Source organism: Poecile atricapillus, chromosome 11 (genome assembly GCF_030490865.1).
Source record: "Poecile atricapillus isolate bPoeAtr1 chromosome 11, bPoeAtr1.hap1, whole genome shotgun sequence".
Classification (NCBI taxonomy): Eukaryota; Metazoa; Chordata; class Aves; order Passeriformes; family Paridae; genus Poecile; species Poecile atricapillus.
Window position 1 is genome coordinate 18,596,221 of NC_081259.1, and position 22,758 is coordinate 18,618,978.

Sequence of the window (22,758 nt, forward strand, 5' to 3'; positions counted from 1 at the left end):
TGAGGTGACAGACACAAGGAGGTGATGGGAGGGATAGAGGGAGATGATGGGAGGATGAGGGAATGGAGAAGGTGAAGGTGTAACCGAGGTGATGGATGTAAGGAGGTGATGGAAGGGATGGAGGGAATGGAGAAGGTGAAGGTGTAACCGAGGTGACAGACATAAGGAGATGATGGAAAGAAGGGAGGGATGAAGAGTTCAGAGAAGATTATGTGCTGGAGATGATGGAAGGGATGGAGGGAATGGAGAAGGTGAAGGTGTAACCGAGGTGACAGACATAAGGAGATGATGGAAGGGATGGAGGGAGATGATGGAAGGGATGGAGGGAATGGAGAATGTGAAGGTGTAACCGAGGTGACAGATATAAGGAGATGATGGAAAGAAGGGAGGGATGAAGAGTTCAGAGAAGATTATGTGCTGGAGATGATGGAAGGGATGGAGGATGGATGGAGGGGATGGAGGGATAGAGAAAATGGAAGGCATGGTGTACTGAAAGGATGGAGGGGCACAGGTGACAGGTGTGTGACACAGGTGTGACACAGGGGTGACACAGGTGTGTGACACAGGTGTGACACAGGTGTGTGACACAGGTGTGTGACACAGGTGTGTGACACAGGTGTGTGACACAGGGGTGACACAGGTGTGTGACACACGGGTGTGACACAGGTGTGTGACACAGGGGTGACACAGGTGTGACACAGGTGTGACACAGGGGTGACACAGGGGTGACACAGGTGTGACACAGGGGTGACACAGGGGTGTGACACAGGTGTGACACAGGGGTGACACAGGGGTGACACAGGGGTGACACAGGGGTGACACAGGGGTGTGACACAGGGGTGACATTGGTGTCCCAGCTGCCGGAGTGCCCCGGCGCGGGCACTGCGCATGCGCACAGTTCTCTCCCGTCCCCGTCTCTATGGTCCTGTGTGCGGCCGGAGCGCCGCGCGGGAGGAGCGGCACCGGAAGTGACGTCTCACTCACCCTCAGGGAGGCGGAGGGGCCGCTGTGAGGCGGGAGCGGCGGCGGCGGCGGCACCGGCGGGTGAGGGCTGTGGTGGAAGGGTGGGCACAGCTCGGGGCTTCGGCCGTAGCGGACTGGGCTGGCACGATTCCCTCCCGGTGGGCTGGGCTTCTCCTGGGTTCTCGTGAGGCGCGGTCGCGGCGCCAGGCCCTGCCCGGCCTGAGCGGCCCGTGGTGGGGAGGTGGAGCCGGGGGCGGCTCTGAGGGGGCAGCGCTGGGAGCGGCTGGGTTTAACTGGGGGGGCCCGTGCTTTGCTCCTGGGGCCCGCGTTTAGTTGTGGGGGCTCTGCGTTTGTATATGGGGGCTCTGTGTTTGTAGATGGGGGCCTATGGTACCTATGGTGATGTCCTGTGGACGTGCCCTGTGTTTGTCTTTGAGGGGCTTCTGGTTGTGGGGGGGTCTTGTGTTTTGAGGTTCCCCGTGTTTATCCATGGGGTTCCCCGTGTTTATCCATGGGGGTTCTCTGTGTTTATCCATGGGGGTTCTCTGTGTTTATCCATGGGGGTTCCCCGTGTTTATCCATGGAGTTTTCTCTGTGTTTATCCATGGGGGGTTCCCTCTGTTTATCCATGGGGGTTTCCTGTGTTTATCCATGGGGGGGTTCCCTGTATTTATCTATGGAGTTTTCTCTGTGTTTATCCATGGAGGGGTTCCCTGTGTTTATCCATGGGGGGGTTCCCCGTGTTTATCCATGGGGGTTCCCTGTGTTTATCCATGGGGGTTCTCTGTGTTTATCCATGGGGGGGTTCCCTGTGTTTATCCATGGGGGGGTTCTCTGTGTTTATCCATGGGGGTTTCCTGTGTTTATCCATGGGGGGGTTCCCTCTGTTTATCCATGGAGGGGTTCCCTGTGTTTATCCATGGGGGTTCTCTGTGTTTATCCATGGGGGGGTTCTCTGTGTTTATCCATGGGGGGGTTCTCTGTGTTTATCCATGGGGGTTCCCCGTGTTTATCCATGGGGGGTTCCCTCTGTTTATCCATGTGGGTTTCCTGTGTTTATCCATGGGGGATTCCCTCTGTTTATCCATGAGGGATTCCCTCTGTTTATCCATGGGGGTTCCCTCTGTTTATCCATGGAGGGGTTCCCTGTGTTTATCCATGGAGGGGTTCCCTGTGTTTATCCATGGGGGTTCTCTGTGTTTATCCATGGGGGGTTCCCTCTGTTTGTCCATGGGGGGGTTCTCTGTGTTTATCCATGGGGGGGTTCTCTGTGTTTATCCATGGGGGGTTCCCTCTGTTTATCCATGGGGGGGTTCCCTGTATTTATCTATGGAGTTTTCTCTGTGTTTATCCATGGGATTCCCTGTGTTTATCCATGTGGGATCCCCCTCTTTTTACCTTGTGAGGCCCCTAAGTTTACCCATGGGGCAGGTTGAGTTTACTTGTGGTAGGTCCATGTGTTTACAATATTTGGGATCCCTCTGTGTTTTCCTGCAGCCACCTAATCCAACCTTGGGATGGTTTAATTTTTATTTCCATTCAAACATAGATTTATTGGTTTTGGGGTTGTTTTTCATTTGTTTTTTTCCCTAAAAGGAGGCTGTTGTTTTTAGAAAGGATCCACATGAGGCGATGATGTGCACTGAGCTCTTTGCCATGTTTCCTAATGGAGATTAAAAAGAAAACAGGAAATGGAATGAAGTTTTAGTTTTCTTGTGGGTACCCAGGGATGTGTTATCTGTGTTTTGAGAGTGCTCTTTATCAGCCATCTCCTTGGAACGCAGACATTGTCATCATGGGTTAATATAAACACACAGCCACAGGAAGGAGAGGAGGCTGCTCCTGAGGAACTGATGGCTTTGTGACCAAATTCAGTGTTTTCTTCCCTTTGAAGCATCCCAGTTTCAGGCCTGTGAAAGTTGGGGGAAGTGAGATTTTTTTTTTTCCTCATCCAGGTTTTTTTTTTTCCTTGCATCTTTTTCCAAGAGGCTCAGCTTGCAGAGAATCCAGCTGCCTCTTCCAGAACTGTGATTTATACATGGATGTTGATCTCCCTGGGCTGTCTCCCGTGTTTCTTTGTGCTGCTCACAGTAAATATCAAACGTTCTCCCTCTTTGATTGCAGCATGAAAGGCAAACCTACACATTTAGGAGCTTGTCATGTCTCTTGTTCTCCGTGGTGCTTGTGAGCCTGTCACTGGGAAATCTCAGATCAAAGGAGCTCTTTAGCTGCTTCCAGGAGTGCTGGAAACATCTGTCTAAACAAATTGGAGTTTTTCCTCCCTGGTTCTGACAGAACTTGAGTGCTGGGAAGGAGAGCTGCTATTTTTTAATTATTTTCTCTAATTGTGGCAGTGATGCTAACGCTGCCTCTGCAGAGCATGGATGCTTTTGTCCTGGATTCCAGTTTTGGGGGATTTTGTCCCCTTTCTCTGTCTCTCTATTGGTTAGGCTTCCCCTCCTGCCCTGTATCTCTGTTCCCTTAAAGATTTTGGTTTTCATTTGCACGTGCAGAGGTCAATCCTGAATGTTCACAGGAGCTGTTCTGCCCCAGTGTCCATCTGCCAAAACTTGAAGGAGGGAAGTGAAGATAAATTCCCAGTTTGAAATCACAGGGAGTGTTGCCTTTTTCCCAGCCTGGAAGTGAAACTCGAGATGATAATTTTATTGAGGAGGTAACATAAGAGCAGATCTTTATGGGAAGGCCCTCAGGGGCTTTTGTGGACATCTTCCTTATATTACCTCATGTCTTGGTTTAGGGTAAATTTGGGAGGAAACTTTCAAAGGGGTCCTTTTGGAAAGTAGATTTAAGTGGATCTTCTCCCAACTGGTTTGGGAAAAGATTTCCTTGGAGAAAAGTGGAAACAAATTCTTTATTTAACAAGCAAAGTATTTATAATAATAATAATGATGATAATAATAGAATAATATTAAACAAAAAAAGTTTTGGTTATTTTGCAGAGATGGTAAATTCAGAAAGTCTTTGTTTGGGGTGTAGCTCAGTTCACTCAGTCTCTTATCAGTTCCTCTTGAGCTGGAAAATGCTACGTTCTGGGTCCTGGTGGGCCACAGGTGTGAGCTCCTGGTGTTTTAATTACTAAAATTATCTCGAGTTTCATTTGCAGGTTGGCAAAAAGGCAACAGGAGAGTATCCACAGGCAGGACGAAACACTAAACATTTCTCTTGGAGGCATCGTCCTTGAATCCAGCCAGTGGAACAAAGATCTGCAGTGCAGTGGGGGAGGCAAAGCCCCATGCAGGGATTCACACTCTGGCTGGGATCTTTGGGATGTTATTTGCTGCCCACAAAGGAGAGAGGAGCCTCCAGAGCTGGCACCTGGGAGGGAGGCAGGGCTGTGGGTGCGCTGCTGCCCATTGAAGTTTGTGCATTTTGTTGCAGGCAGGCTCCTCACAGCAGCTCTGTGCCACAGCCATGGCCACGGACTGGCTGGGCAGCATCGTCTCCATTAACTGTGGAGAGAGTTTGGGAGTGTACCAGGGCAGAGTGTCTGCTGTGGATCAGGTCAGCCAGACCATCTCCCTGACACGGCCCTTCCACAACGGCGTCAAATGCCTCGTGCCAGAAGTCACCTTCAGGTTAGTGCCTGCCTTTCCCCCACTGCCTTGAATGGGTTTTTCCCCTCAGACTTGACCTCTTGGCCCTAAATTTCCTTGCTGCTGCTGAGTGCCTCTGGTGTTTGTGTTAGTTTGTGTGCAGCAGATTAATTCCTGGCTTGGATCCTAGAGTTGGAGTGGCTCGGGGATTATTGTGGGGTCAGACCGTGTGTGTATACAAATATACATTTCTATTTTATTGTAAATTATTTTTTATTTATATTCTGTTCTGTTGTAGCAGAGGGGGCTGATGTGCTTTTTTTAAAGCTTTGCCCTCAGCAGTTCTTTCCCACCAGTTCCTGGTAACACTGGGCTTAAAAAATATAAATAGGAGTCACTCCTTACTGCACATTTTTCTGTTCCCTGGAATGTTGTAGTTAAGGCTCTGAGTCACTCATTTTTCAATAACATAGACTCCACAAAGTCAATACTCTTTTAATTGATTTTTTTATTTCCCCCTTGGATTTTGAAGAGAGACAGTGGGGGAAGACAACAGCCACATCCTGCCAGGGGATGTGTGGAAGTCCCTCTGCTCTCATACCCCGCTTGGACAAATGCTGAGTTAAAACTAGAAGAGCCTAATTCCCGATGTATTTCTTGCAGTCAGTGCAAATGGAAGGCTTTATAATCACTCCTTTGTTTTCCTTTGGCTTGTGCCCAGTGCTAGATCAGTTTTCTTTATCCTTTTTTTCAAATGGGAAGTATTGTCCTTGTCAGAGCATGAGCTGCACTAATCTGAGGGTAGCTTTCTGCAGGAATGGATTAAAAGTAATAGTAGCCTCAGGGCTGAGAGCAGTTAATTAGCTAGAAACTGTTAAATTAATGCAGATTTCTGCAAAGATCTGGACCAGTTGCTTCCATTTTTTTTGCATGACCGATTCCTGTTTCAGCTACAGAACCTTTCAAACAAAATCCAGGTGCAGCACAGGAATATTGAAGTGGTTATTTTGAAGATTTGCCGTTGCAGTTGAACATTTTGATGTCTGTGGAAATGCCCTTTATGTTTGAGTATTAAAACCCTTTTATTCCTTTTTTGCTATTGATAACAGCATCAGAACAATCCTATTGGACAATGATGTTTTTTCCCTCAGAAGTATTTTTTTTTCTGTCAGGGTGTGTGCTAGATTCCTGTTTTTCTGGTGCTGTTTTTAGGGCAGGTGACATCACTGAGCTGAAGATCCTGGAGATCCCGGGGCCGGGGGACAGCAGACAATGCGGGGACTCCCAGCACATGGACACGGCCATCCCGGGCGTGGGCTGCCAGGTGGGGCCCAGCCAGAACGGCACCGGCAAGGTGCTGAAGAAACCCATGTCCAGCAGTGCCCCACAGAACATCCCCAGGAGGACAGACATGAAGAGCCAGGACATTGTCATCTCCCCACAGCAGCAGTGCTCCAAGAGCTACATGGATCGACACATGGAAACGCTGAGCCAGTCCAAAGGATTCCGCCGCAGGCACAATTCCTGTGAGTGTGGGGGTATCCTGGAGCTTTCCTGCTCCACCGGCTTCCCTTTTTTCACCAGACTTTGCTGGAAACTTCCCCTGGCCCACCTGTGGGTTATTTTGAAATACAATCTATTTCTGAGCCCACCTGAAAGCTGGCTGTAGTCAGCTGGGGGTTGGTCTCTTTTTCCAGGCAACAGCTGACAGAACGAGAGGTCTTAAATTTAGGTTGGATATTGGGAAGAAGTTTTTTTTGCTGATAGAGTGCTGTATTTGTCTGCCCAGGGAGGTGGTGGATGTGTTTAAAATAAGATTGGATGTGTCACTTGGTGCCGTGGTCTAATTGAGGTGTTAGGGGCATGGGTTGGACTCAGAGGTCTCTTCCATCTTAGTGATTCTGTCTATGTAGAAAATGTCTAATGCCAGTTCCAAAGGTTTCCTCGTTTTGCAATCTTTCCTGCTTGAAGATCTCCCAGCCTCCAGCCTTTTCCTCCGAAAGGAGCTGCAGACAAGCTGCAATATTATCCTCAGGTGAGAGGAAAACACTGTGGGTTGTAGCAGCTCAGTGTTGAGTTTGCAAGGATCCTCAAGGAAAAGTGGAAGAAATGTGCAGTGAGATTTTCCCCCACTGCTTTGTCTTTCAGGATTTTAAGACTTCCTGAGGCAGCAGTGAGAGTTCAGTATTAATGGCTTTTTTTTTTTTTCCTGCTTAATTTAATCTCTTGCTTTTTTAATCTCCCCAAGCTTTTCTATTTAAGGTTTCTATACCCATAACCTATTACAACATCACCCCATGCATAATTATGAACAGGTTTTGGCTGTATTGTTAAAAATACAAATTAACGAGGGTGATGTAAGATAAAATCAGAGCATCCCAAAGTCACACATCCGTTATTTATATTTCTCTTGATACAATCTTCAAAACTGGGCCAGAATTGGCTTTGTTCACTTTTTTTCTCAAAGCCCCCTGAGCTATCTTCCTTTCCAGAGCCTCGTAATCCAGTTCCTGAAATGTCAGTGTATATCCATCCAATATTTCCATTACTTAATTGTTGAAGCCATGAGTTCAATTCTTTTCCCCCCTCGCAGTTAGAAAAGAGACAAAGCAAGGTGGGCCAGGCCAGTTAAACAGGTGTGGTTTTGGGGAGGAATTCCTAGACCTCTGCAAGTCTTTCTCCCCCACCAACAGCTGGGTTATTTTCACCACTTCCAGGCTGTGTGGTAGATTTGGGGTGAGTAGAGAGCTCTTCAGCCCCCAAACAGCTCATGCTGGGTTTACATGGGCACAGCAGGTCACTTTTACAGACTTGGAGGCAGGTTGAGCAGGGTCCTAAGTGTGTGGATTGTTAACTTGGGTGGAATTTGGAATACAGGAGGTAGAGAAGGGATGTATCCTGTAAAATGTGTGCATTTTAGGGTAGGGAGAGTGATGTTTTTGAAGTTGAGCCTGGCTTTGTGCAGGTGCTGGGTGCAGGAGTCCAGGGAGGAATGGGCTGAGATTTCATCCAGAACTTGGGTCCTACAGCTGAAGGTTGACCTCTTGTTGGCCTCTAGCGTGCCAAGTCAGGGCCAGAATTCCCCTTTGGAGCACTTCTGTGACAGGAATCAATAAAGCACAAACACCATCACAGGTTTCCCAGCCATGGGTCTGCTGCCGTGCTGGCACCGGGCTCGTGGTGCCAGGGCTGGCAGCAAACCCTCCCACAGGGATCTCTCAGGAAGGCAGCCAGCTCGCTGGAGACTTTGTTTGCTGGTGTGCTGTACATGAAAGGGTTGTTATTCCTTAGAAACAAAAAAAGCCCGGCAAGGGTTGTTTATCTTGTGAGGGAGATGCTTTTCTGTGTGGCACAAGGCTGCCAGCTTGGAGTGGAGCTGCTCTCCTCATGCAGGGTACAGGCACTGGAAGCTGTGACCCAAAACCAGCTGGAATTTGAGATCTGCCGTTCTGCAGCCTGACTTTGCTTTCCTCCCCTTGCCTTTTTTTGGCTCTTTTCTTCTCCCTCATTTTTTCCTGTCTAGAAAGCTCCTAACTTTGCTCCCAGCTGGTTGGAGGCCTGTGCCGTGTTGTGTGTGACTTGTGTTGGGGGCTGTGGGGCAGTCAGGGCAGAGCTGGGTGGGTCAGCAGCACTGCAGAGCTCACACTCCTCGGGATGGATTAGCCCACCACCTTGTGTTGAGGTGGGCTCCTGGCTCCCATTCTTTGTGGCTGCAGGGAGCTTTGCAGCTATTGTTCTCCAGCTTTTTTGGTGCAGCTCTTTATTCCATCAGCGTTCCACGCTCACATCAGCTGCTCCTGTCCCACTGGACACACACTCTGAGTTTTGGGTCAGCTCAGGGGAGTGTGGAGCTGTTTGCAGAGGGGTCTGGCAAGGAGTGTGGCAGGAACAGCCTGAGCTGGCCAAAGTCTTGATACAGACACAAGGAGCAGGCTTGGTTTGCCTTTGTGGCAGCGCAGGCTCCAGCTTGTCCATCTGAACCCTGAGAGTCCCCTGGCTTCTGCTTGAGCCGCAGCTCCTGAACGTTGGGAGAACTCGGGCCTGTCGTGTTTGCATTCCTCATCTTCCTCCTTCAGAGCAGCAGCTGTGGCTGTGATTCCCCCAGCAGTGGCAGTTTAGTTCCAAACCAAATCCTGTCCAATTTTGTGTCACCTTTGCTTTGGGAGCCCTTTATGTGGGACAGAGTGGAAGTTGTTACCAAAAAGCCTTTCAAAACCATGCACATAGATGAATGGTTGCAGTGTGCCAACTGAAATTCTCCCTCCTGGGAAGCCTTACCCTTTCCTCTCTCCTAAATCCTGTTTTGTCACCACAGTGCTGGAACTCTGCTGTCTGTCACCAAAAGGTGCATTATCACAGTGTTTGGTTTGTTTGTTTTTTTTCCTTAAGGGGGATAGATATTTTGCAAAGCCTGGCAGATTTGGAATCTTGCTGTGGGGACTGGGAAAGCTCTGAGGGTAGTTTGTCCAGGAAAACCAAGCCCCACACTGTCTGAAATAGATCCTTGCTGGGGCAGTGCATCTCTGACTGGGAATAAACCAGGTGCACATCCTTAGCAAGTCACATTTCACATGTCTGGAGTTAGACATGCTGAAACTGGACTCCTAAGGGGACAGGTGACTTGAAGGGTGCTTGTGGAGTTTGTGCCTGTTGCAAATCTTTTGGGATGTTTGAAAGTCTCCTTGAATGGCTTGAAATTCTTTGTGTTACCAAGTGGATTCTCTCAAACTCATTTGTCTAAACCCCTCACAAAGGGGACTGTGTTAAATAACAGGAAATGGTTTATTAGAGCAAGCAGTCTGGCTTGATAACTTACTCCATCTGTTGGACACTGTAGGTGATTCCTGTAGCTGCAGGAATTAGCCTGAAATATTTCCTAGTAATTGCAGATGTAACACTGGCAATGACAAACAATAATATTGTCTGGACCCGAAGAACCAAGGAAGAAATAAGCAAGTAAAGGATGTGTTCACCTTGGAATTGTATATTTGCATCAGTTCTTAATCTCCAGCCCTAAGCAGGAGATTTTCATCAGTCTCACTCCAGAGAATTTGGGCTTTCCCAATGACTTGTGATTGGAAGGAAGTGTATTCTGACATACAAGGTAATGGATGAGGAGGAGAGTGAAACAGGAGTGAGGTAGTGGACTATATGTCATATCACAGAAACTACATCAAGGTTGAGGGAAAAGAGATCCTTTATATTCAGGGCTTGCAGTTCTCCCTTAAGGATCATTAATATGGAAGAAAACACCTACAGTAGTTTCTGAAATTACGGGAATTCCAAAGAAGGGCTTGGGTCACACCTGCCTGAACACAGACTGAGGACAGGAGGAAAACTCCTAGGTCACAGCTGATAACCTCGGCACTGATGTGACACTGGGATGAAATAAAACCTGGAGAAACACCTCTTGCTACTGTGGGCAAGCCTGTTTTTCTAAGCTGGCTGATGGGAAGTCCCTGAAAGTCTCTTTGCTGATGCTGTTGTTCTGTTTTCCGCTGGCTTAGCTGAGCGTGAGTAGTGCCAAGGATGAGCTGCACGGCGAGTTTCCTTTGAGTGGGGTGGACTATAGGCAGGAACTCCCCTCTCCCACAAAATGTGCTGAGAAGGTGCCTTTCCCCCTTTTAGGACACACTCTCAACTTGTTTTTCTTTTGGCTTAGGGTCATCCAGCAGCCGCCACCCGAACCAGGTGACCCCGAAGAAGAGCGGCCTGAAGAACGGGCAGATGAAGAGCAAGGACGACGAGTGCTTTGGGGACGATATCGAGGAAATCCCAGACACTGATTTCGATTTTGAGGGCAACCTGGCTCTCTTTGACAAGGCAGCTGTGTTTGAAGAGATCGAGACTTACGAGAGGAGGAGCGGCACGCGCTCCCGAGGGACCCCCAACGAGAAACCCGCCCGCTACCGGCACGATGAGAACATCCTGGAGTCGGAGCCCATCGTCTACAGGAGGATTGTGGTACCCCAGAACCCTAACAAGGAATTCTGCACGGGTATGGCCCCCTCCCTTCCCCATAAGGACCCAAACTGCTGCTTCTGGGGGCACACGTGGTGGATTTTTGCTCCAGCTTAATGTGGTCCAAGCAAGGGTGTTGTTCACGTAAGGTTGAATTTGTGTGTCCACACACAGCCTTTCTTTGCAGTGTTTCTGAGATAAACACTCAGAGAGGCCAGCGAGGTAAGTGGAATGAAGCTGGTGGTTGGGAACTGAGTAAGAGGTGTTTGAATCCTTGGTTTGATTTCAGCAGCCTGGTGAACCCATGTGGACTCCAGAGGGATGGGCTCAGGATTTGTGCTTTCATGGTTCCAGAGGGTTTCCTGTGCTTCTGGCACTCCTTGGGTCGTAGTTCTCCCTTTCTGTGTGGGTTTAAATATAGTTCACGTAAAAAGGACTTGTGGCACATTTAGCTCCAGATTCCAGCTGACTTCAGTCTCCGTGGGATATCTTGCCTTTGATTTTAAGCACTTGTAAAATGTAGGAGTGAGGGAAATTTGGTATTCCAGGAGCGTTTCTTTTCCACATCAGAATAAAATCAGATGTCAGCTCTTCTTGCATGGACTCAAACCAACTGATATTCTGCTGGCCTGAGCAGAAGTGTGAGCAGCTCCTTGGGCTGTCATTCGTTCTCTGCCTGGAAATTCCATCTGGGGTGTGAAACGCTTCAGGGGAGGAAGCTGATGGGTTTGTAATGATTTGCTGCTTTTCAATTTGGAAAAGTCCTTTTTTTTTAATGTTTGTGGTGTATAACAATGTCCTAGTTCTCCTAGTTCTCCATTTCTGTCATTCCTCTTCCTATTGTTCCTTTCTGCTCTCGGGTGAGAGGAAAACACTGTGGGTTGTAGCAGCTCAGTGTTGAGTTTGCAAGGATCCTCAGGGAAAAGTGGAAAAAATGTGCAGTGAGACTTTCCCCCACTGCTTTGTCTTTCAGGATTTTAAGACTTCCTGAGGCAGCAGTGAGAGTTCAGTATTAATGGCTTTTTTTTTTTTTCTGCTTAATTTAACCTCTTGCTTTTTAAATCTCCCCAAGCTTTCAGCATCTCTGTGTGGAAGGAGGAGCCGCACTGATTATCCGTGTGCCCTGTGAATAAGCACCTCGTCATTTTCTGTGCTGTTTCCTGTCTATCTTATGGGTTTTTTCAGATTTTCTACTTGTCAATCCATCTTCCAGCTGGCTTGTTTGAGGGGAGACAGGGCCTCTGTGGATGTCTAGTCTGAAACAAAAGCTAAGCCACTGTTGGCAGCCAATCTGAGCAGGACGGCTGATAGGGGATTCTAGCAGCAGAATTCCTGGGAGGAAAACTGCCATGCAATGAGCAGCAGTGAGTAAATTATGGGATGAAAATTCAATCCTGTTTGCTGCACTCCCAATCCCTTTGTTTAACAGCTGGAAGGAGGATGTTGAGCTGTAGGCACCCCCTGCCTCTCAGTGGCTCAAAGAGCAGCTGGGCATGATTGAACGAGTGCCAAGAGCTCCAAAAGCCTTGATTTTGGATGTATCTGTGGCAGGATTCTCCCTGCAGAGTTTTTTCTGGTTTCCTAAGGGAAGGTCTCCTTGCAAAAAGCACTTCCTAGTTATGACAAAGCACTTCTTTCTCCTGTTTGTTTTTGGTTTTTTTTTCACCCTGGGCTGATCTGAGAGATGATTGTGTTAATAGAGCCCTGACTGAGACAGTGATTCTCTGTCTGCTGCAGCAGCACAAAACTGATGCTGGAGATTGGCAGGGAGTTCATATCCAGCTCCTGGCACTGTGGGATCCCTGTCTCTGCATCCCTGCTTGCTTTTTTATGCCATGGAGGTGGGGAATAACCAGGATGGTGCAGAGTAAAAGCAAACTGCTGATGTCGGCTTTGAGTCAGTCTTTTGAGCTCCCAAAAGGACTCATCTGCAGGACTTCCAGCCTGGGATTTTATTTTATTGCTGACTGAAATAACTTGGTGTGTGTAGGATAAATATTTCAGTCCGCTGGGATGGTTTTGTGGAGCCAGGCTGTCAAGTAAAACACTTCTGAAACAACCCTGTGTTTTAGAAGTATGCAGGGAGTGAAGAAGGTAGGAATCTGTTCCAACCAAAAGTGAAAACCTGGAGCTAACAGAACTTGCCAGGTGATTGTGACTGAGCTAAGCCCATCCCTGGCACTCCACATGTGAATCCTTCCTAAGTACATCACCAGTCTTCACTGGTTTGGGCTGGCTGCTGTTGATCTGTCCTTTTATTTACTGGGAAATGCAACTGTTTAGCAAATACTGCCTCCCTGGAAAGGCTGATCCTTGCATGAGGTGTGAGCTGTCATTTTCTACTTCCAGAGAATTTAAATGTGTGCTGGCTCAGGTCTGCCTCTGTTCCTCCTGTTGGCACTAAAACTCCTGTGTTTGAGCATCTCTGTGTTTTGGGAGCAGGTGCTTCAGCAAAGCCAACACTGTGCAGGAGCATTGGAGCTCACACGAGTTTGCAGCAGGGTCTGTTCTTCAAACAACCCTTTTTCTTCACACAAAAGGAGGTGGTGACAGAAAACAGGCAGAGCTTTGTGCCAGGATCAGGGCTCAGAACCGAGGCTGGGTGTGCTCTGTGAGGGTGATGCCCACGGTGTGCCTTTTCCTTTGGAGTGCCCTGTCCTTGGCTGACTTTTCTCCCCTTTCAGCTCTTCCATGGCTGGATGTGAGTATTGAATGTGTGAGCTGGTCTGGGCTGCTTTGAGTGCAAATGAAGTTTGCTTCAGGAGCAAACAAAGTGGGGCAGAGTCCCTTTGTCCCTCTGGCAGTTTTTTTTGCTCATCTGGAGGGAATTGTGCACTAATGCTGGGAGAGGATCACTCTTGGAAGGTCAGCCAGAGCTCTGGGCGGGATTTGCCGTAATTAAAAACGATGATTAACAAAAGCAGCCCTTAAGGTTGTGTTGTTTGAGGGACAGCAGATGTGTTTTGCTGGTGGTTCCAGCTTTACCACCAGCAGAAGGCAGCAGGGAATGTCCCCTGTGCCTGGTGTGGACAAGAGCTCCAGAGCAGTGAAGCTGTCACACTGTGAGGCTCTGGACCTGGGACTGGGATCTGGGATTATTCATTGCCAAAGGAAAGAGTTGACAATGTTAAGACAGCTTGCAGGAGATCCTGAGTCCAGTTCCACCTGATCCATTCATTGCCTGGGTTTATTTTGGCAGCGAACTGGAACTGGAGAGCTGCTGAAATAGCCAAAGGGAAAGGATGGGACCCAGCACCTGAGTTCCTCTAGCATCGACTCTCTCCTTTCTCCCTGCCACTGCAAGCTTGGGAAGCGTTTGAGAATCCCTGCAGCTTTGCGGGGCTTGTTTGGGGAAAAAACTCATAATTCCTCAACTTCAGGAGAGTTAACTCAGCTCTTGTGCTGGCAGAGGATGTCACTCTGTGTGTCACAAAACTGTTCAGGCTATATCTGCCTTGCGGGTTGGGTTTTGGTCTTTTTTTTTTCCCAGGCAGCTGTAAAATACATTTATTTAATATTAAAAGGCCTGGGCTAATTTATTTTATTGCCTTCATTAGCAAACAATAAAGATGCCCTGTCCAAGCCAAACACTGTTAAAGTTGGCAGGGCTTCAGTTTTGTGGCAGTGGTGTTATTGTTTGTGGGTTTACACATTGCCTCCTCGATTGCCCTCCCTGGGCCTGCTTTTGTTGAGCCAGTCTGACTGGTTGGACCTTGCATGAGGGCAAAGAAGGGAAGTTCTCCTGGCATTTCAGCCTGTTCCTGAGAGGGAGCAATTAGGACGGGCTGGTGTGCTAAATGCCAGTTCATCCCTGCCTCCCAGTAACCCCCTCAGATTAACCCACTGGTGGCAGCCAGCCCACGGTAAACACAGTTTTCCTAAAGCTGCTGGTTGAGGGAAGGATGTGGAGGGGACAGAGGAGATCTGTGCTAAATTGGGTTCATGTGGAGTGCAGGTTGTCTGCTTTGTCCTTCTAGTTCGGGGAATTGGTGCAAAGTTTAAGCCGGGGATTCATGGGTGGTTCAGATGGAGCAAAAACAGAGTTTGGGAGCTGCCATTTTTGGGGTCAGCAGATGATGCTGGGAGAGATCCCAAGCTCGGGTTGCTCATTCCAAATATTCCCTGAAGCTTGACAAACAAGCAGAGACAGAGCCGTGAGTGGCAGTGTGGCAGAGCGGGGCTGGGGCATGGGGCAGGTGCGTGGCTGGGGCAGGGCATGGCTGGGGCAGGGCATGGCTGGGGCAGGTGCATGGCTGGGGCAGGTGCATGGCTGGGGCAGGGCATGGCTGGGGCAGGGCATGGCTGGGCAGGAGCATGGCTGGGGCAGGGTGTGGCTGGGGCAGGGTGTGGCTGGGGCAGGGTGTGGCTGGGGCAGGGTGTGGCTGGGGCAGGTGCATGGCTGGGGCAGGTGCATGGCTGGGGCAGGTGCGTGGCTGGGGCAGGGCGTGGCTGGGGCAGGGCGTGGCTGGGGCAGGGTGTGCTTGGGGCAGGGCGTGGCTGGGGCAGGGCATGGCTGGGGCAGGGCATGGCTGGGGCAGGGCATGGCTGGGGCAGGGCGTGGCTGGGGCAGGTGCATGGCTGGGGCACAGGGCAAATGCATGGCTGGGGCAGGGTGTGGCTGGGGCAGGGTGTGGCTGGGGCACAGGGCAGGGTGTGGCTGGGGCAGGGTGTGGCTGGGGCACGGGGCAGGTGCATGGCTGCTGGGACAGCCCCAGGGTTATTCCTGCTGGGACTGGGGCAGGGTGTGGCTGGGGCAGGGGGCAGCTGCATGGCTGCTGGGACAGCCCCAGGGTTATTCCTGCTGGGACTGCAGCAGCGCTCAGGCTGTTATCAGCAGTCTGGCATGGCTGATAACACCGCTGCCGGCCTGGCCCCGCAGCCTGGGAGTGGAGGTGACCTCATTGGGCCCTCTCTGACTGCAAAGACCTGGCTGGTGAGGCCAGGAATGAAGTCCAGGAGGACTCAGCAGTGTCTGCTCTGCTGCATTTTGCTGTGCCCCTGCAGGGACAGCTCTGGGCCGACGCTGAAAACCCCAGGATGTGCAAAACCTTCCGTTTCCGCCAGAGCTTGACTTGGTGGTTGGTGACTGGGGCACCCTGGGGAAATACAGCTGAGCAAATGATTCCTCACAGCTCAAATCCACGCCACTCTTCTCATTTGCAGGTGGCCCTTGGCTGTGAGAGAACTGGTTCTCACTGCATTTGCTGTGTGCAGAGGAGCCCAGGCCCACGAGGAATGGCTGGGTTTCCTGCTGGGGCAGATGCATGAGCACTGCCTGTGCCCCTCAGAGCGTTCCCACCGGCCCTCTCACATTCCCACGGCTCTTTCCCAGCAGCAGGCACCCCCAGCCCAGCTGGGCTGCCAGGAGCACCCAGGGGCCCACTGTCACCCCTAGTTCAGGGCAGAGGGGCCAGGGGGAGCGTGAGGGTGACCCAGGGCTTCTGAGCACTGGGGAAGCTGAGTGATGCCGATGGAGGGACTGAATTTGCACTTTCTGACCTGATGTTTCCTGCTTTTAATCCTTCACCTTTTTGCTCCATGGTGCCTGACTCCTGTGCACCTCCTTTGCCTGTCCCAGGGTGGGAGCTGCTGGACTCAGCTGGGATTCCTGGGAAGAGAAGGAGCTGGGAGCTCCTCCTGCTGCAGCTGTGCTCCAGCTCTGTGGCCATCCCATAAAGGGGTGGCACAGGTTGTCCAGAGAAGCTGTGGCTGTCCCTGGATCCCTGGAAATGTCCAAGGCCAGGCTGGGCAGTTCTCAGCACTTCTCAAACCCTCCCTTGTTTCTTTTCTCTTGATCCAAATGCTGGAGCATTTCCCAGCTCGCTAGCCCAGTCCACCTGGGAGGTGTTTTTCTGCAGAATTTATTCTTTGAGCATTTCCCTGCTGCTTCCAGCTGTTGTGTCTGGAGCAGCCCTTCTGCCATGGGAACACCTACCAGCAAATGGGGGATGGCTTGTTTTGCTGCGATCTGTGGGATTCTGGGGACCAGTGGCAGGAAGCATAAAACATCCTGGCTTTTTTTTGGCACTTCCCAACTGCTCTTATTTTCACAGTGCTCAGCAGCTTTATGATGGCTTAAAGCACTGTTGGCCTGGAGACCATTAAGAAAAACCTTAATATTCCATCTGTAAATCCCAAAGGCCTTCTCAGCCCTCGTGTTACTAAAATTTCTCACAGAACTTTTGTGGCAGTGCTATTTTAAGCCAGCAGTTTGGTTTAGCTGTCTCTGCTTCACTGAAAAATAATTTGGATTCATTTGGCGGCCTGGGAAGGAGCGTGGGTGAACAGCTAACGAGTCTTTTCACTGCCACTGTTTGGAGGTGTCTGACTGTCCCTGTTTGTGCCTCCCTCCCCTGTTTCTGACCCCCTAGACTCGGGGCTGGTGGTCCCCAGCGTGTCCTACGAGCTGCACAAGAAGCTGCTGGCGGTGGCCGAGAAGCACGGGCTGACCCTGGAGAGGAGGCTGGAGATGACAGGGGTGTGTGCCAGCCAGATGGCCCTGAGCCTCCTGGGGGGGCCCAACAGGTACAGCTGCTGCCTCTGGGGGGTGGCAGGGGGCTGGCAGAGCCCTCTCAGCTCGCTGCTGCCAAGGGGATTCCTTTTGGCTCTTGACTCGCAGAGCTGAGCTTTTCCTTCCCCTTTCCTGGGAGTTGTTCAGAGATCTGAGTTTTGCACCGGTGCTGCCTGAGGTGGATGGAGCAGAATATGCCATGAGCTCCTTTCTGCACAGAAAAGAACCTTCCCTTCGCTGTTGTGGCCCTTTACAATTTCACAGCGTCAATAAAAGCAGAAAGGCAGTGCACAAAAATGGCGCTGCATGGATTTTTGTCAGGCTAACTCAGCTTTTCAGGCATCTGCAGCTCACCTGAGCACATCCTGCTCTTTGGGAGGGCTCTTTGGAATGCACTCAGTGCCTTTTGCTGACTCCTCAAGAGCTCTGCTCCCTGCCTCTGCTTCCGTGGCTGTTGGTGGGGGAACAGGAGCTGCACCTGCACCTTTGTGCTGTTGATAGCTGCTCCTGATTTTTGATATTTGATATCTGCTCTCCAAATGAAAGGTTCATTCCCTTCAGTCTTCACTGCTTATTCAGGAGCTTTAGCAGGACCTGATCACTTGATGGAGAGCACTAAGGGATGACACACAGGCAGCTGAAATTCCTGCTGCAAGCCCTGATGGCTTCCAAATGAATGTTGTTGTGCAGTTGATGAAGCTTAGGGAGTAGAGATCATCTTTCTTTTTTAATTGTAACTCCTCTGATGGGGAAACTCACCTCAAATTTTTAGCTTTCTTCTACAATCCTCGGGACCTTGTGCTCTGAGCTGTGGATACAGAGAAGTCCTGAAGGGAAGGGGAAGAGAAGGCTGGAACACCTTCAAGTATCTGAAGGGGCCTACAAGGAAACCAGAGAGGGACTCATCAGCAGCACCTTAAAGGGGGGAAGTTTAGGTTAAATATGTGGAAGAAATTCTTCCCTGTGGAGATGCAGAGTGCCTGGCACAGGGTCCTCAGAGCAGCTGTGGCTGCCCCATCCCTGGGAGTGTCCAAAGCCAGGTTGGACAGAACTTGGAGCAGCGTGGGACAGGGGAAGGTGTCCCTGGCCACATGGATGACCTTCAGGCTCCCTTCCACCCAAACAGGTCTGAGATTCTCTGAACCTGCAAGCAGAGCAGCGTCAGCACCACTAAAGGATGTGGGTTTCTTCTTGAGAGCGATGGCAGATTTGCAGAACACCTGGCAATTTGCATCTTACTGATTGTTGGTTTTGGGTTTTTTTTTTAGTTTGGTTTTCTCCTGCAGGAAGAAGGTAAGAGACTTTGGCCTTTACTCACAGTCCCTTTTTTTTCTGCCTCTGTTTCAGACTGAACCCCAAGAACGTGCACCAGCGGCCCACGGTGGCGCTGCTCTGTGGCCCCCATGTGAAGGGAGCCCAGGGCATCAGCTGCGGCCGGCACCTCTCCAACCACGATGTCCACGTCATCCTCTTCCTCCCCAACTTCGTCAAGATGCTGGAATCCATCACCAACGAGCTGAACCTTTTCAGCAAGACACAAGGCCAGCAGGTGTCCAGCGTCAAAGGTGAGCAGCCTGGCTTCTGCGGGGAGCAGGGCTGGCTTCTGCCCGCTGCCCTGGCACCATCTAGTGGCACTGGCACGCCTGGGTGGCTGCCAGCAGCTCCAGGGACAGCAGGCACTCAGAGCCTCCACAGAGGAGTGCTTGTGCTGCCACAGATGTTTCCGGTGGGAACAAATCCGGAAGAGCTGCCGTATGGAGCTGCTCTGGTAGGAGAAGGGGCTGCCTTGTTCAGCGTGTTGGAGCTGGGTGGGAATGAGTGTCCAGCTGCTGCTGCAAAGCAGGAGCCAGCTCTGCTGAGCCACTTCCAGCAGCTGTCAGGATTCCCCTCTCGGTATTCCCTGGAATAAACAGCTCCTGGGAGAGTGCTGGCTTCTGCTTGGCACTTCACCAGTCGTTTTCCAAGCTGCTGCATTTGAACTTCTGGGGGAAAACAAAGCTGGGAGTTTGGGCTGTGCTGTGCTGACAGAGCTACTTGTCTATTCTAAAACATTGTAAAAGGCTGGCACAGGCTTCCCAGAGCAGCTCTGGCTGCCCCATGATCCCTGGAGGTGTCCAAGGCCAGGCTGGATGGGGTTTGGAGCACCCTGGGACGGTGCAAGGTGTCGCTGCCCATGGCAGGGGGTGGGATGAGATGAACTTTAATGTCCCTTCCATGCCAAACCATTCCATGTTTTTGCACCAAGGACTTTGTGATGCAGCAGGTGAGAGTGACAGAGCTTGATGGGGCAGGCAGCAGTGCAGCACAGTTGGTGTGTTCCAAGAACGAGCCCTATTTTCACCTTGTGGAATAGAAAATGGTCCTTTCTGATGGACAGAGCACCCCCCACTGCTGCTCCCCTGGGCTGCCTGGATGGTGAGCTCAGCAGCACTGGGGCAGCTCACGTGCTGCTCACTGGGTGAGGGTTTGTACCTGTGAGAATGGAGGGTGTCCCCAGAGTGATGAGGGGCTGTTCAGGATGGCTCTGTGACAGCAGGTGCAGCAAGAGTAGAGGCCAAACCCCAAATCAGCTGGTTCTGTGTTTCTTGCAGACCTCCCAGACACTCCGGTTGACTTAGTGATCAACTGCCTGGATTGTCACGAAAATGCCTTTCTGAGAGACCAGCCTTGGTACAAAGCAGTGGTGGACTGGGCCAACCAGAACCGGGCCCCCGTGCTGAGCATAGACCCCCCCATCAGCGAGATGGAGCTGGGCATCGACGCCAAGTGGTCGCTGGCCCTGGGGCTGCCGCTGCCGCTGGGCGAGCGCGCCGGCCGCGTCTACCTCTGTGACATTGGCATTCCCCAGAAGGTCTTTCAGGAGGTGGGCATCAACTACCACTCACCCTTCGGCTGCAAATTCGTCATCCCCCTGCACTCCACTTAGAGCTGGTGCAGCCCCTGGATCTGAAGGGAGAGAGGAGGAGCTCTGTGAAAAGCAAAAGCTGTGTGCTGGATCCCGGCCGGTCGACTCTGGTGACGCCTTAAAAAAAAGGATGTGAAGTTCTGGAGGGTTTGCCTTCTGGAAGAAACGTTGTGTATTTAAAAAGAAAAAAAAATGAATAATCGTAAAATGAAATGGAAAAAAAAATCCCACAAAAAAAACCCAAACGAAAAAAAGAAAAGAAGGAGGAGGAGGAAGCGAATTGTTTCTGCAAAGCTGTTTTCGTTCTCTTGTGCCAAGGGACGAAGGAGCGTGCAGGACCATGGTGTCTGTCCCCTGCTGCTGCCCAGCCCTGGCTGGCATGTGGTACAAATAAGGGTGGTTTGGAGCTCTGAGATGTGTTTCTGGTCCTTCTGGTTGGATATTGCCAGCAGGGACATGCTGGGAACAGCCCCCCTCGATTGTGTAGAAATCCCTTGTGTCGAGGGAAAATCTCGTTTGGTTCCCGTTTTGTTTTTGACTGTCCCATCCCTGTTTTGTGTTCTGGAAGTGAGTTGTAGCTGCCTCTCCTTCCCATGCCCTCACGGAGTGGGTTCCCCGTTTGTTAAGCTTGTGTCAGGAGCCAGAGGCTCGCACATGCTCTGGGAACACTGCTGTCCTTCCTCAGCTAGGCCTTACTGCTTTTGTACTGTTGGCTTCTCTTTGTTCGCTTTGTGGCCAAAGCCCAGCTCTGTGGGGTGGAGGCCTGGTATGGAGAAGAACTTTTCCAGGATCCTCATGGGGTTTGGGGCTGTGTTCTTCTGTTCTTTCTCTGTGCTGCTGCAGGGCCAGGGCAGCAGGGTTGCTCTGGGTGCTGTGTGGTGCGGGTGGTGTTTGGGGTAAGCTCCTGTCCTCCCCTGCTACGTTTGGTATGGTTTGGGAAGTGGCTCACAGACCTGTTCATTCCCTTTGGAATCAAAGCCTGTGGATGGGGTGGGTGCTCCTGTTTTTTGGCAGGAGAGGACGTGGTAGGAGCTGCTGTGCTCCTGGAGGGCTGCGGCAGAGGTGCTGGGAAGGATTTCCATCAGAAACCCGCTCTGGCCTCAGGCTGCTGTCCTGTGCCTGGCCAGAAACGTTGGATGATCCTTTCCTGTGTTCTTTCTGTGGGCCTGGGTGCAGTGCCTGGAACAGGCACGAGCTGAGGAAGCACCAGCTAGCTGGCTTTGGCAATCAGCTTGGGCACCCACCGTGCTGGCTCCGTGTGCCCCCGGAGCTGAGCACCAGGAGGTGCTGCCAGGCCAAGCTGCTCCTCAGGAGGAGCTGGGAATGTGAGCAGTGCTGGGAGCTCACACTTCAGCCATCCCCAGGGCTCCTGCGGGCTCCTACAGCTCGCACAGCCCCGCTCTGGCACCGGGGAGAGCTCCAGGTGCTGCCTCTGGCCGGGGGAGCTGCACCCCTTGGGAGGCTGAAGCACAGGGACCAGTCTGGGGTGGCTCCAGTCCCACTCCCCAGCCCCACTTGTGCCCTGAGCTGGGGCTTTAGTCAGGCACTCCTCTTTCCTTTCCTCTGTCAGAACAAAGGCCAGGGCTATCAAAGGAGGAGGGAAGAGCCTTCCCTCTTGGAAAGAAGCAATTACTGGGTCTAGCCTGGGAGCGTGGAGCGCCGGGAAGGGCCCAGGAGGCTGCAGAGCAGCGGGCTCAGCCTGTCCCCCTGCACGTTGCCATATCTACCTCAGCAGGAGCAGGGGCTGTGCCCTGGCTGGCTGCAGCCCTGGCTCCCTCAGCTGCTCTCAGACACTCGGCACTGCCGGCCTGGGGGGCTCTGCCCTCCGTCCTGGGGCCAGCTGTGGCCCCACGGTCCAGCCCCAGCTGCGGCAGCACCGACCAGGCTGTGCTTCTGAGTGGCATAGGACAGCAGTGTGGTGGTATTCACAACACAAACACAAAGTTTCCCTCTGCCTGTTTTGGTTCTTCGGCTGTTTCCTCGGATCTTTACCCGGGAGCAGCAGCGGGTTAAAAAGGTTGTTGCTGTAGTCGGTGTTAGCTTTAGTCCCCTTATTTTCACTCTCTTTGCTCAAGACACTCAGTAGGAGACTTGCTGTTTCAATTTCTGCTTTCTGCAGGTTTTTCCTGCCCTTTCTGGGTTTGACTGTTGGAACTGTAGCTTGTACAGATGGAGCAAGAGCAGGGCAGGGATAGTCCAGGGTTGCAGCTGCCCTGCCTGGAAGGCACTGGAGCAGGTGCTGGTGCTTTTGCAAGGATGGAGCTCTGGGAAACACCGAGGCTCCGGTTGTTGCCAGCCTTGAAATGGTTCCCCAGGTTGAACTGAAAAATAAAGTGAAGAGTGTTGCACAAAGAGGAGGGTTCAGCCCCTGTGTAGGGAACGGGATTCCTGACCCCAAATCCGTGCAGGGTTCAGGGCATGGCAGGCAGTGGGGCTGTGCTCACTGGCTGCTAAATTTGGGTATTTGGCTGTGCTTCCCTGCACAGGCAGGTGTTTCCTGGCTTCACATACCTGGAAGGGGAGGTCTCAGCTCAGTTCTGGAACACTCAGAGACCCAGAACAAGGTCTGGGTGTTTTCGTGGCTGGCCCCCACGGTGCCAGAGTTCATTCTGAGAAGGGAGCACTGTTTAAGCTGTGTTTGGGCTTGTTCCTACCCCCACCTGCCCCAGCAGCAGCACGGGAGCTGCCCCCGGGCGCTGCTCCGGGCCCGCTGTGGTGACAGGTGCCGATCGCTGCGCTGTGGCACTGCTTGGTGACCCCATTTGTGACCTGATGTTTGTAACAGTGACCAATTCCTGCCACTGCGGGGGACAATGCCCTGAAATAAAGTGCAACTCTCCATGTGTGCTACTGTGTGCAGCTGC

At 51.5% G+C, this 22,758-nt stretch overlaps 1 protein-coding gene across 4 annotated transcripts; it reads left to right on the forward strand.

Moving 5' to 3' along the window:
* The first annotated feature begins 962 nt into the window (after positions 1-962).
* EDC3 (enhancer of mRNA decapping 3) lies at positions 963-22,737 on the forward strand. 4 transcript variants are annotated; one of them, XM_058846509.1, is made up of 7 exons: positions 963-1,044; positions 4,363-4,559; positions 5,730-6,043; positions 10,180-10,515; positions 16,850-17,003; positions 18,337-18,554; positions 19,581-22,737. In XM_058846509.1, exons 2-7 carry the CDS (start codon positions 4,396-4,398, stop codon positions 19,913-19,915), a joined length of 1,521 nt encoding a protein of 506 aa, XP_058702492.1. In that variant the 5' UTR covers positions 963-1,044; positions 4,363-4,395; the 3' UTR covers positions 19,916-22,737. The 4 variants fall into 4 exon arrangements, with proteins under 4 accessions (XP_058702492.1, XP_058702493.1, XP_058702494.1 ...); XM_058846510.1 differs by having other exon boundaries at positions 969-1,044; positions 4,367-4,559; XM_058846511.1 differs by having other exon boundaries at positions 996-1,064.
* The last annotated feature ends 21 nt before the right edge of the window (positions 22,738-22,758 follow it).

Bases quoted from the DNA above. Each gene is read 5' to 3' on its own strand.
- EDC3 (XM_058846508.1), top strand. From the start codon at position 3,006: ATGTTGATCTCCCTGGGCTGTCTCCCGTGTTTCTTTGTGCTGCTCACA. The intron at 3,054-4,362 runs GTAAATATCAAA...ATTTTGTTGCAG, and splicing joins GTTTCTTTGTGCTGCTCACA to GCAGGCTCCTCACAGCAGCT. The intron at 10,516-16,849 runs GTATGGCCCCCT...CTGACCCCCTAG, and splicing joins TAACAAGGAATTCTGCACGG to ACTCGGGGCTGGTGGTCCCC.